Genomic DNA, 14,311 nt, shown 5'->3' on the forward strand with positions numbered 1-14,311 from the left:
TGGACGCTCTGCTGAACGGCTTTGGTGAGTAGGTGGACGTGTATGGGTGCACGGGATTCACGCGTGCATGAAGGTGTATTGGTACTTGCACAACTTTTAGCAGGGAGAACTAGCTATTTAAAAATGTGTTGTGTCAGTCCCGAAGTACTCAAGCCTTAATTGCTAACCTACTTTGCAGCTTGAAATAATTAAGCCTCAAAAATACTCCAAGGTCTTTTTAGGTTCCTCCTTCTTTCATCACAACAGCTACTCCTGTGAGAGTCCCTTTTGCTTATTTCCCATCTGAAATGCACAGTACAAATAACAGAGAAGGCCTTATGGAAAACAGATCATTAAATGAGATTAAAACTACTGGAACCTAAAAAGATGTGGGATGAATAAGACGTTCTTAGCAAAGCTTTAGTTTCATCCTCTTAGTTATTTCTTAGTAGCATTTGCTTTGCAGTAGCACCTAAAACTGCACACCCCGGCTCTGTTGGGTAGGAGCCTTGTGTAGCTGCGGCGCAGAAGGAAGCAGGCTGTGGGCCCTTGCCGTGCACGGGGTGGTGGGGTCGTGCTGGGAGGGCAGGCAGACGGACAGGACAGGAGATACGTAGAGGAGAGGGGGCCTCATGGCAGCCAGCAGCTCCCTCACAGGGAGCGGAGGGGCAGGCGCTGAGCTCTGCTCTCTGGGGACAGCGACAGGACCCGAGGGGACAGCATGGAGCTGGGACAGGGGAGGGTCAGGCTGGGGGTTAGGGAAAGGTTCTGCACCCAGGGGTGGTCGGGCACTGGGACAGGCTGCCCAGGTCATGGCACCGAGCTGCCGGAGTTCCAGGAGCATTTGGACAAAGCTCTCAGACACAGGGTCTAGTTTTGGGGTGGTCATGTGTGGAGCCAGGAGCTGGACTTGATGGTGCTTGTAGGTCCCCTCCAGCCTGGGATATTCTGTGATCCTGTGATTCTATGATTCTGTGATCTCCTCTATTTAATCAGCAGTTCAAGAAAAGCCTTGGAAATTGAGATTGTCAGGGAAGGATAGTTTAGTAGCATCCACAGATGAGTCACTGATTCTGATTGCTGCTGCTAAAAAGATGAAAAATCACTCAAAATGTTTCTTGCCTTAAGAACAGAGGATAAAATTGCTGTTCAGTTATTAACCTACAATCTAAGTAGGATCTGCATAGCTCTCGTACGAGGAATATAAGATAGCAGCATTTTTGAAGGACAGAAACGACAACAAGATCAGAGGACAGAGAAGAGCTTTGGTTTTGATCTCACCAAATAATTGTACCATTTCATACTTTACTTTTTAGATGAGGGGTTCATTAAAGACAGACATACTTCAACAAACACAGCCCTTATGCATGTGAAAGGCAAACCGCACTGGTACTATACTAATAGAGCTAGGTTTTTGCTTGAAATTAAAGATCCCAATTATTTGTTTGTGTAATAATAGCACCGGTCCCTTGAGATCTGTCTGCATGGTCAAGTATTTTTCAGCTTGTGGTATAATTTAAACCAATCAAATCTTCACCTGCTCCTGAGGACACGCTTTTTTCTCATTTGCAGCCTCTCTCTCCTCAGTCTAATTTGTGTCTCTTTGGAGGCTGAACAAAAGAGAACGGATATTCTGAAGCAATGAAGCTGCTCTTACTGCCAGAATTAAAATATCTAAACAAAAGATTATAACCAGGCAGCTGCTCTTAGCGAGTGTGTCGTTGTCCCTGTCACAGTTCTCCTCGAGGGTTATTGATCCTCCAGCTCTCCCACTCCGAGTGTCTTCACCTACGTGTCTGGGACTGCTGCGTGAGAGCGCAGGTTGCAAAATCTCCCCGTGTTTGGGCACACCGTGGCCTGTGAGGCTGGCCCAGGGGCAGGTGTGCGGTGGCTTTGCCTCCCAGTGCCTGCCTCAGAGGCAAGGTGAGCACTGGGTAGCACTGCAGCCAACTGCGAATGACTGAGGAGATGCAAATTCAACTGGAAAAGCTGGTGATAAGGGCAGACAAATGGCACGGATCTTTCCTCGGTCTGGCCAGCTGCCTTTTCTGTATGTCGGATGTCCCCTGGCCTGAGTCACATACAGAAGGGGAGAGCTGTCCGCAGAGCTCAGGGACGGGGGCTGCCGTTCCCCTGCCCCAGGATCTCTGCGGGTGCCGAGCCCCTCGTTCCAAGAGTTGCAAGAATTTTCAGAAGATTCATGATACGAGTTCAGGCTGACATCCCTCAGAGGGCTGTTTTCTCTTTCACTGGATTTTGGTTTCATCTCGTGTTCGTTCATCCAAACGGGACGTTTCTGAGTATAAAGGTCTTTCACAAGAAGTCCTGGCACTGTCACATCCGCTCTTAATACAATTTCTGGAATCTTGTCTTGCAAGCATTCAAACTACACCAGAAACCAAAAGCAGAGATATTTGTGACCAGAAAACTGCCGTGACCTACTGATGATTAGAAGTTAATTGCCTAGCCCGGTGTTTTTACACAAAGTCAGTTTTAGTAAATAACTAAAAACATTATTGCTTTCACACTGCCTAGACGCGCCGTGACTTGTAATTCCAATAAGCAGCACTCCTGTCACCGAGCCTGTCGAAAAGCAGCTCCCCATTATACCTGATCGAGCAGCCGTGTGGCAACGCACCCCGAGTGCCAGAAGGGAGGTACCAGGCTCGGCACCAGCTCTCTGCAAGAGGCTTCGGGCGTGCAGGTGCATAAGGGAGATGTGACAGATAGGTGGCCAGGTAGGACGGGGTCACTCGGGGTGTCCTCGGGTTGCTGTGAGTGCAGCCGATTGTCCCCTTTCTCAGGCGTCTCAGTCCTGGCCTTCTGTTGGGATCTGCTTGGGAAGGACAAGGGCTGCAGGAGGCTCTGTGGGCTTCCCCTGCAGAAGAGCTTATGTCAAACCTGGGGGTAAGGGAAAGTACCAACAAGCAAAGAGGACCCCAGGTCCCCCTGTGCACTGCTAAAAGCTGGTTTCCACCCCCATCCTTGTTTCCCACAATGCAGAATTACAATCCCAAATGGATCTTTCAGACTACGGAGCTGGTCAGTGGAAAATGTGACACTAAATAATCCACACTGACCCACTTCCAGCATATAATCATAATGATCACATGCCAAATCCTGTACATTTTATTTTTTGGATCTGAGTGGGTTTTTTTTGGGGCATCCATTGGCCAGCTGGGCAGTGCTGAGCTCTGGCCACGGGGCCATTGCGGGGCCAGGACCGCAGTGACGATATTCCCAATGCGCTGCATGTGACGGGGGAAGTAGAGGCACAGTACCTTTAGTCGTGGGATGGGTATAAAGAGGAGTTTGGTGGGACGCATTCAGAGCAAATGCTTAATGTTCTCACCAGAGGCTTCCGTCTGTGTTTAGTAGTCACGTGGATGAGGAAAAAAAGTTCAGTCCAGCCAGTGCTGGGGATTCAAAGAGGGAATGGGTAGGAATTTTGCAAGAAGAGAAGAGTAGCATTTACGTCTGATAGGTCTGTAAAAATTGTTTAAACTAAAAATCAAAAGGATAAATTCATCTGTGGTGACGTGACAACAATCATCGTAATGGTGTTGGATCAAGTAGCTTAATGAACACGCAAAGTCCTTCTTTGATGTATAACCCTTATTATAGAAGTCAAAATTACGTGAACACTGCAACAGCCACTTCTAGTCATCTGCCCTTTCTGGGCTGTGCGGTCACTGTGCCTGTACTTTGCCACACGTTGTCACATGTGGTACTTGGGGATGATGGCAGGAGGGACACCCAGAGTAGTCTTCCTGTGTGTTCAGAGCTGGACCTGCCTTAGTAATTGTCTACTTTCTTTCTGATCAGTCCTTGGTTGTCATGGCACGGAAATTTGGGGGTTTGCCATCAACATTCTGCCAAGTGCCATCCACTGTGCTCACCAATAGCTTGTCCTGACCTCATTTGCTGACCCTTTCCCTCGTCTTTCTCTTTGCTCTGCAGGTTGGAGACGGGCCGCGAACATGTCTTGCCCATTGACTATTACTTTCCACCTCAGAAGACTTGTCTGATCTGCGGCGATGAAGCATCGGGGTGCCACTACGGAGCCCTCACGTGCGGGAGCTGCAAGGTGTTCTTCAAACGGGCGGCTGAAGGTAACTCACACAGAGAGAGGAGGAACAATCACTCCCACCTCCAGGTTCTGGGTTTCTCCACTAAAGTGGCTGAAGAGCCAAAGACTGCTGAGTTCTCCTATCAGCAGTGAAGCCATTAACACATGGGTGCTGGAAGCACTGGTAGCAGCCTTGCTTGATTTGGGGAATCTGCTAAGCAAAGGGGACAGAGAGAAGAGCAGTGGTGACAAAGTGTGGTGGATTTCTAAGATCTCTTAAATTTAGGAGGAACTTAAACATAAGGGAGAACATTCAAGGATAAATTGATTTCTTTGTAAATCCACTTTACATTTTGCCAAAACACAATCCTTTTCAATTCTTGGTTATCACAGTGACCTGTGTAGACCTCAGAGAAGACAGTTCCTGCTTCTCCTTTCCTCTTGACCCTCAGGGTTGCTCTAAGGTCCCATCAGCCCTCCTGCGACCTCAGCCCCACAGGTCCGTGTTTAGGGGTTGCTTTTCCTGTCTTGCATCCCTTTCAGAGGGTCACTAATCTCAGCACCTGCAGAACAGCAGTCCTTGTACAGCAGAACCATCTGTCCATCAAGAGGCGTGATCTGACCTTGGTGTCTGTGATCCTTCTCCCCAGCCCTTGTGGAAGGAACTTCTCCTTCACGGCCAGCTCTGCAGGGCCAGGTTCTCCAGAGATAAGTGCGAACCCAGATGTCCGCTCTCAACATCAGGTGTTGGCACTCGTTCCTTGGTAATTAGCACATAGAAGGACCTCATCCATCCACTCCCCGGGGCTGGTGGGTCAGCAGTGTCTGCTTTCTAACTGCAGTTAAGAGTCACGATTCCTTGGCAGCACAGTGAGGCTGTTTATTGTGGAACTGCCGGGCTCAGAATGCCCCTGACTCGTTTTCTGGAGCGATGAACCCAAGTCACAATTCCCCCAAACTGGCGTCTGTCACCCAGTGGCCGCCCGCCGCCGGGGCCTGCCTTGCAGGCTGGGGGCTCCCTGGCAGAGGGCAGCGGCGCGGCCGCAGCTCCCGGCCCGCGCTGCGCATCGAGGCTCGTCTTTGCCTCGTGAGCCTTCCCTCCCGCATCCTGTGTCACGGCCTGACGAGAGGGGGGCCCAAACTGGTGGATGCTCACCAGTCCATCTGAGCGCTGCTTCTGGATCAACTCCAGCGTTATCCTGTACGTTTTTGGAGTCTCATTTTCCTTCTTCTGTCACTCATGCCAGGAGTGACTCCTTTCAACTTGGCAGCACTAGTTCAGAGAAGAATCGGGGCTGTGCTACAGAGGACAACAACATCCTGTTGCTGTAATAGGACACTCAAATAATATTAATAAATAATGTTTGGCATCTTTTCCCAAGTAAATCATTTATAAGCCTGCTTCTGCTATACACCAATTCTGTGTAAGGCCAAATGAATTGGCTGTGCAGCCAGAGTAAATAACAGATGCTTGTTTAAGTCAGCAAGTTATTGTTGATTTATAGTAAGTGGAGTCTTGGCTGTCTGTCAGATAAATTGTTGGTGAAATAGTACATGTCATCTAACGAGTGCCAGAGCATTCCTCGTACATCGGGGTGGACTCTGTCGTGTGCCGTGGGAGTCCTGCAGATGAGGGATGTGAGTTGCCTGGTGTGGGGAGGAGGATGGAGAAAGAGGGAGAAAAAGAGGCGGCAGCCTGCCTGCTTGCACTGTTCGTAAGGCATACATTGTGCTGTCGTTCCCTCTCTTGGTTGTGTTGGATTATGAATTTTAACTGCATTTACACCTCTTCCTACTTTCTAAGCTTCGAGGTGTTGCAGGGTTTAGAAGCGTTTGGTTGCCTGGGAAGTGGTAGCAGTGCTGCTGAGGTGTGATCCTGCCCGCAGCAGCCCTTTGCCTGTCCCTGAATGAGACCGTGCAGCAAATGTGCCCGCAGTGAGGAGTGGGGAGGGAGCTGCTGGAAATGCTCTCGGCAGCTCTGTCTGGTTTTCCTTTGAGCATATAAAAATGTAAATGAAATCTTTTGCAGTTCCAGATACCACTCCGTTGTATTTCATGGGGCAGGCTTTGTTTGACAGACCGACAGCACATGCATAGTTGGGAGCTGTTTGCTGGCTTTCCATCAGAAAGCTTCCTCCGCTGAGCATCCAGGTGCTGAAACACATTTCCTTCTGGTCCAGCACTGTGTCAGGCAGCGGTGCCTCTGCGTGTCCGTGAGCAGACGTTTGCTGGTTTCAAAGAGACTTCCTTCGGTTCCTTCCGAAAGGATTTTTGTTTGCTTGTTTTTCTTTTGTATGCCTGGGAGATATTTCTGCACGGAATAAAATCCCTGTTTTTTTTTTTTTTTTTCTTTTTTTCTTTTTTTTTTTTTTTTTTTTCTTGGTGATGGCAAGTGAGAGGTGCCCCCTTTGCAAACCGGAGGGCAGGCGGCTGGCCCTGGTGGGATGTGGGCAGTGCAGGGGAAGCGCGAAGCTGTGGTCGTGGGTGCTGGCACCGCGCCTCCAGGTCTGCAGGCAGCGGAGGGAAGCACGACTGCAGCCTCGGTAAATGGCAAGAGAGAAATTAGAAACCGGGGGCTGGGTAAGAGGAAGGAGCTGGCGGCTTGAAAAGCCAGGAGGCTGTGGCTTCCAGCTCTTGTAGACAACAGGATTTAGTCCTGGGGGGCTGCAGCTTTCCACCACATCTGCAGGTTTGTTTCTGTTTGCCTGTCTTCCCTGCTTCCTTCACCGTGGCCTTCATGCAGTTTCCACGTTCAGAAAGGATTTAGGGGGGTGTTATGCAGAAATTAATGGGAGGCAGTTTCTCTGGATTTAACCTAGTGACGGGGTGGAAGCAGAAGCAGAACTTTTCACAGTTTTGTGTGCAGCAGTGTTCAGCAAGAAAATGTAAATGCACGTTGTGTATTGAATAATCAGATCCAGTGAGTGTGGGATTTCATCATATGTTACCCTGAGGTACATGGATAGCATCTTTATTTTGCGGAATAAACAATAAATCAGACTTGTTTATAAATATTGAATGTAACTGGTGATTTTCCAGCCAGACGTTTCCTTCTTAAAGTTGAAGAGCAATTTTGAAAGCTGATATTTCAGTGTGTTCTTATGTTATAAAGTCCATAAAACATATCTTTGAAAACCTTAGGGCACTTTGGAGACATTTTACAACAGCAGATTGCAAAGCTTACCCAGTGAGAAAAGACATCCTTCTTCTGCCTTTGTTTCCTCCCTGTTGCTGGTATCAGAGGCTTTGGAAAGGTCGGAGAAGCGTGTGCTGTGAGCTGAAGAGCAGCACAAACAGATCACCTCAAAGGGAATGGAGAATAACTAGACACATAGTTTTTTGTTTTATCATATTCTTTGCTTGATACGCTATTGTAGTTATTTGGTAATAATTCTGGGCTATTTAAAAAGGTTTTATAGACATACACTGACTTGAAAAGAATCAGAAAGTGATAAAAGAATTAAAATGAAAAGTTTTAACATTGACTCCTCTTCCATTCTGAAACATACTGAGGGATTCATGTAGTCTTCAGCAGAGCAGATGACTCCTGCTTTGATAAAATGTTGGACAGATTTTTTAATTTTATTTTTATTTTTTTTCCTGCTCAAGCCCAACAAGTTCTTCCAGAGTGATTCTGGGAGAGTTCATAGAAAAGACATGAATATTTTTCTGATCTGCTAATGTCAGCTGCTTCATTGCCCAAGCTGTCCAGGGTAAATATAGGCAAGCTCTAAAACCATCCTGCAGATTCTCCAGCTCTGATGTGGATTGTTCACTTGCAAGGCTGACAGCCTCATTTTTGTAATCAGAACTGGCATTCGTCTCTCCCTCTCTGTCACCCCACCTTGGTGTTCAGGTGCTGAGGGACCCACAAGGGCTGGACTCACTGTGCCAGCAAGTTCTGCTGCACCTCTGCTGCTAGCGGCATTCACAGCCTACGAAGGAGGACTTCTCCTCCTCCTTCTCCTACAAAACAAAGATTTGGTGAATGAAAGTACATCAGCACCAACCAGATTTTAATTTTTCCGACACAAGTAGGAAGGACTGCAAGTTGAAGTGAGCTGCTTTCAAAGACCATTACTATGTTTTAAAATTCTTTCTTCTCCTCCTGGCTGATCTGACAGCGTACAAAAGACCTGGGTCTGCAAAAGACTGCAGCACCATCAAGTTCCTGCCTCGGCGCTTGGTTTCTCCCTACCCTTTGGGTATTCTTGGCCTTAAAGGTCAGTGGAAAGAGAAAATGGTGGAATAAGCAGACCTCTGAAATCACAGGTGCTCCTGGCACAGCCTGCCTCTGGCTCTGTCTGCCAGGCTTGTTGCTTTCCTCTCCCCTTGCCTTCCGCAGACAAGATCCCTTCGGCCCCGTACCACGGTGCTTCTTTGGGTGCCCAGGGCCACCAGCACCAGTGCTGCTGCGTGTCATGGTTTGGTCTTGTTGCCAGAGAGTCAAACAATTAAACATCATTTAATCCAACAAGAATCCAACATTTCTTGCTGGACTTAAGCATCTTTAAATATAACATCTTAACCTTGCACAGTCCTACAGTTGTTTGATTTTAAAGATAGTCATTTAGCCTTGGCTGGCTCCAGCCTTCTTGCTAGATCGTCTGCTCAGCTGCTGCCTGCACATATTAGTTTGCCAACACCTGAAGCTTTCATGGTTGTCTCTGGCTGGCTAACGTTTTCTCTTGCAGACCACTGGTTTTGGTTCCCTGGAGAGCTTCCCTCTTGCTCTCCCAGCAGCCAGCCTCCCACTCAGAGCTAGCCTGCCTTTCTGGCTACCCCAGGCTGCTAGAACCGCTGCCCTGAGAGAGAAGAGCTGGAGAGTCCATGCTGAAGATTGCACTGTCACAATGGAGACAGACTGGTTTTGTTTTCTTCATTCTTTTGGTAAATATAGGTGATTATTAAGAACACTACTTGCAAAGATCATTTATTAATAGTGACTTATTAGTTCCTGAGAACTTAACAGCTGTGCCGTGTTTGATTATTTCTAACGGCAGCATCCACTAGGAACTCCAGAGTGGTTCCTGTACCAAATCCACCAGCTCAGCTCGTGCCGTGTTCCAGCTGTGACAACAGCTGGTAGCAGAGCTTTCACAGGAAAGCACCAGAAGCCCTGTAATTACATGAGCCCCTGCAGGATGTGTATTCTCGGAAAGCTTGGCCTTTTCCATAACTATTAGAATTTGGTTTATGCAGTGAAATATGAGGACTTCTCATCCGAAAGGTATTTAATGGACCGTCACATTCACAATTGTAAATCTTAGTCTGTATTTTGCAGATTACTTTGCTTTCTGGAAGAAAAAGCTATGCTAGGCACAACAATTCATGTGGCAACAGGATTTTAGCTAACTCTGGACTGAGCAACACATCTTTATCCATAAATCTTGATTTTCAGTTGAGACTGGAGAATTGCTGTCCTTGTACTTCCTCTGCTCCTGACTTAATTGCTGTCTTAAAGGATGAGGACAGAAGAACTCAGTGACGGCAGGACCATCTTTCTGCCTGGCATGAACTTGGGAAAGGAGTGAGCCAGATCCATGAGGAAGGGTGTTACCAGCAAGGGAGGCAGTCCAGCGGTGCGTTGTGGTGCAAAGCAGGGAACTACAGCAGCTGGCGAGGGCTGATCTCGTGGGACCAGCTGCCTTGGTTACCTGGGCTGATCTCGTGGGATTCTTGTGGCAGTTTGATGTAGCAGGAGGGCACTGAGCGCTTTTATAACTAAATTTCTCACCTACATGTGTGCAAACATATCGGGATCAGCAGGGGAGGGGAGTGCTCTTCTCTAGGCATACACCTGAGGTACCGTCAGATCAGTGAGTATATCTGAGCCTGACAAGCTGCCAACATCCCCCTTGTACGGAAAATCTGCCTGATTGACTTTGACAAGAGCAGGGCTACTGGGTGTAATATGAGAGTATGGTTAAAGTTTAGAACTGTATATACATGTTTGCAAGGCGAGAGAGCCTGTGCTTTGCAGTAATACAAAGGAGTGTCTCCGTTGTTTGCTGGAAGGAGAAGGAGAAAAAATCATCCCAGTGTTAAACTCGATAAAAATATAGTGCATTTATCTTAAATAAAGAACAGTTGATTGCAAACGTTTCAGCTTGTTCTTAAATGAAGAATGTAAAAGATGTTTAAAAAAAAGTGTATATGAAAAGCTACTTAAGGTAGCTGAAATCTGTGTTCAAACCACTCTGTTGTTCGCAGGGCTTTTATGGCACCTTGTCTTCATACATCCGTGCTGTGCTCGGGTTATACAGCGGCTCGTATCCGTGTCAAATATTGCCCGGTCTCAGCTGGAGGAGAAGGGGGAGGTGTACGCAGCCCGTGGCGTGGCCGTGTCCCAGCGCAGGCGGAGGGCGAGGAGCCTGCGTGCTGGGGCTGCTCCCTGTGGCCCGGGGAGGGCAGGCTGAGCCCGCCCGGGCTTGGCTCAGGACACCGGGACTCGCTGGGGCAGCGATACAGCGTGGAGTCTCCCGGGCCAGGGATTCATTTCACAAACTGTATCCGGACTTGGTGTAAAAGTTAGCAGGCCTCCAGGATTTTGCAGGAATGTAAAGGAAATCTTGGTGTCCCTAGGAATTTGGACAAGATGAGCAAGGAGCTTATTCTCATACTGTAGAAGCAGATCCATGAATAGTCTTTGCATTGCCATTTGTTTCCCTTTTTGTTAATGACTAACAAAATAAACAGTGCCAGGCTATGTATGTACAAATAACAGAAAATAGGTCCCTGTCCCAAAGCGTGTATCTTGTGAACCAGGAAGTAAGCCCTCGCTATTTCAGCAAAACCACTGTACCGTGACCATTGGGCAAGTTACTGACTGGAACTTAAAAGCTTGCATGCATCTGGGCCTGTCGGCAGGTAGTAAAACTGTAGTAGAGATTCTTTTAATGGACACGTTTTGGTGTCCTGTGATCTGGGAGCAGCGGCAGGCGCCCAGGATGACGGATCTGGCTGCGTGAGGAGCGGTGGGCGCTGCTGCAGCGCGCCTGGGACGCGGCCTCCCCATCTGGGAGGGCTGGAGCCCGCTCCCAGGTCCTGTTCCAGTGCCTGGGGCCAGCAGGCAGGGCCCCGGCCACGACGCCCCGGCCGCGACGCCCTGCGGGTGGGTGCAGGAGGGCCGGGGCATGGCGGCTGCGATAGAGCAGTGCCTGACCCTGGGGCGTCCTTGTGGGGCGAGGGCTGTTTCTGTACCGTGCTTCCTCGCCGCAGCCCTTTGCAGGAGAGGCTTGACCTTTTTAAAGATTTTGAGCTATTATCATTCCAAAAATGCTGTAGTTTAGACTAGGGAGGCGAGATAGGGAAGGAGCAGGAGCCGATGCACGGGCAGAGCAGGACGGCTGTGCGGATGCTCCCAGGGGCAGCCTGGCGCCCCGGCCAGAGACCGAGCTGGGGCTGTGAGCTGGGCTGGGGGCTCCCTGGAAGTCCCAGCCCCAGACGTGTCACACATGTGGGAGTTTTGACAGGCGCTGGGGCATCCTGGTGTTAGACTTTATCATGAGACAAGAATCCTTCAGTGAAACTGGGGGGGAAGGAGATCAAAATCAGCTCAAGGCTCTCCATGCCAACGCCTCAGAAAGTAGAGCATCCATTCTTGTTTGATCTATGCACATAAAGAGGTCAAGTGGGAAGAGGATGGCCTCAGCACCTGTTTTCCATAGCTCAAAAATAACTCCAAGTAACCCACTTTCAGCTGGAGTTGCGTATTACTCATCCTCCTCAATGAACTGCTGAAAGGGAGGATGGTGCTTGTGTTTTGTGGGATTCTGTGTAATCTCTGCTTCTGAGGCTTTTCTAAGTGTCCTTAGCACTGATAATGAGCAAGGGGGAGGGGGAGTAAGAAGAGGTGCTGATGAGAATGGTATTGAAAGGGTTTAGCGAGGTATCACGTGCTGTAGGTAATGCACACTCACCCCATTATGTCTGCAGTCTTAACAGCTAAGGCAATGGGGGTGGTGTACTCAGGTTTTAATGGGGACAGTTCGAAGACGTTCACGTGCGATATTGTTTCAGACCTTTGGCATAGCCGAAAGTGCACACCATGTGGAAGGAGTTTGTTGTGACACCGAGCCTTTTAATGGCTTTCACCTAAGGGTGTGATTACAGGCTGCAGGTACAACCTTGCAGATGGAGGTCAGTAGTGCTAGCCAGCAGACACAGACACGTAATGTCACAAGTCAGTGGGCAGGGAAGGAGCGGTGGGACTGTCTGTGGGCTCTGCCATCACCATGAGTGCAGAAAACAAAGGGTTTTTGGAACTCGGAGAGCAACGGTGAAGCAACAAATGATGACAGCAAGTTTTATGACTGTTGTGTTGCTCAAAATTTGCCACTTTTTCTGTTTTTAATATCTTAAGATGTTGCGGTTGCGGGGAGAGAAGGTGGGGAGTCGTTAAATCAGTGCACCAAATTCAATGCATCTCTTGTCAGAATGGTTACCTTAAGCTGTTATGTTCAACCTTGTCCTTTTAATGAATCTCTGGTGAAGGAAGTATATTCCTCTAAGAGCATGAAAACCAAACACTTGCAGAGTAATAATGGTTAAACTCCATATGGACTGCTTTCCCATTTAGTGTAATGTTGAAGAAAGGCGTGCAGCTCTGTTATATACTGAGACTGAGTTTGGCATAGTATGAAGAACATTAGACAAATCTTGATCCAGTGAACGTGTTTAGACTTGATAAGAAAACAAATTATGAGTCAAGAAGGAAAGTTCTTTCTTGGCATGTGTAGCAAACAAGGCAATAAAGAAAATGAGATGAAATCTGGATCTCTAAAAGCCGCTCTCTAAGCAAATGGGAAGGTGAATCTAAGATACCAGTTAGGCTCACAGTAAGTAATTTCCTCTGAATTCTCTTTGAGCACCCCTAAATGTGGTGTTGCACGAGATCACACTGACCAGCAGGCAACAAGCCTGGTTAGTACTAATGAGTGGCACCAAAAAAAACAGTTCAGCCCCAAAAAGCACTGTGAAGGGAATCGTGGCTGTAGAGGGAAAGCCACTGTCTGGGAACTAGATTCTGCAGGCTACAAAGATGTGCAGTGCAGGAGTGTCCAAGCAGCTCAACGGGGTGAGCTGCAGTGTTTTGAAAGCTTTGTGGGGGAAAAACAGCTGTTGTTGCAGCAAAGAGCCAAACAATAGGTGAACAACATTCAAAAAATATGAGAATGAAGCTATCCGTATCTTGGTTTCTTGGTTATGCTTCATTACTTCTTAATTATTATTTATTGACTACCTCTACTGTGCTGCACAGTACAGAGCAATTTTTCTCCTCTAAGAAACAGCCTCTAAAATGTGCACATAAAGAGGTATGGTGACATCTCTCATACACAGCTTGTATATCTGGCAACCAACTACTTTTGCAGCAGCAGATGAAGAACTTTTTTTTTTTTTTTTTTTTTTTTTCCAAAGGATATCAACTTCCAACATAAATTTTTTCTGCTGGGGGCTGACCTGGGAAGTCAGCACTGATGTGGTTTGTTTCTTTGTTTCTTTTCTTTTTTTTTTCTTTTTCCTTTTTTTTTTTAATCTTTTTTTCTCTCTCTCTTTTTTATTTCTTTTTGGCAGAAGGCAGTTCCAGCTGTGCAGATGCTTGCTGGAGGCAGTACTTCGTGCCTTCAGGGCAGCAAGCCTTTCCGCATGCAGTGAGCGGGGCAGGGGGCGCAGGGCGCGCTCGCTGTCTGCTGGCCCCGAGCAACCCCAGCAGCCCAGGAGGAGCCACCTCTGAGTTACGTGTGCTGGCCTTCAGCCTCCACACTGGGGGCTGCTGAACTGTGAAAAAAGAGAGATTTTTTTTTGGAAAAATATCCCAAAACTAAGGTGGAAATATGAACTGCAGCAGTGCTGTTGGCCGCAGTGGGAACCTGGTGGATGTTGAGTGATGCTGAGAAAACAAGAACCCATTTCTGCTTGTGAATCTGCTCTGATTGGTACCCAACACCCATCACCATTTCCTCTGATGTTTCTAGGTAAGCAGAAATACCTGTGCGCCAGCCGGAATGACTGCACCATTGACAAATTCAGAAGGAAAAACTGCCCGTCCTGCCGCCTGCGAAAATGCTACGAAGCAGGGATGACTCTCGGAGGTACTGTATGGATAACGCCTTCTGGTTCCTTACCACGTGTGTGTGGCATCCAGGCTAATCGTGCAGATAGCTGATGTACTTGGCACATTAACAGTCAGTAAATGTGTGAAGAAATGAGGCTGATGAAGCGTAATGAGCTTCTGGAAACATATGCAAGCTTCTAATACCA

General features: G+C 47.9%; 1 protein-coding gene across 1 annotated transcript in view; it reads left to right on the forward strand.

Annotated features, from left to right (window-relative positions):
- The window catches only part of AR (androgen receptor), a 58,775-nt gene that overhangs the window by 25,189 nt on the left and 19,275 nt on the right, over nt 1-14,311 (forward strand). Inside the window, exons 3-4 of the mRNA XM_035324166.1 lie at nt 3,940-4,091; nt 14,026-14,142. Coding sequence (XP_035180057.1) covers nt 3,940-4,091; nt 14,026-14,142 — 269 coding nt within the window. The remainder of the gene's footprint in view (nt 1-3,939; nt 4,092-14,025; nt 14,143-14,311) is intronic.

Source organism: Oxyura jamaicensis, chromosome 4 (assembly GCF_011077185.1).
Source record: "Oxyura jamaicensis isolate SHBP4307 breed ruddy duck chromosome 4, BPBGC_Ojam_1.0, whole genome shotgun sequence".
Taxonomy (NCBI): Eukaryota; Metazoa; Chordata; class Aves; order Anseriformes; family Anatidae; genus Oxyura; species Oxyura jamaicensis.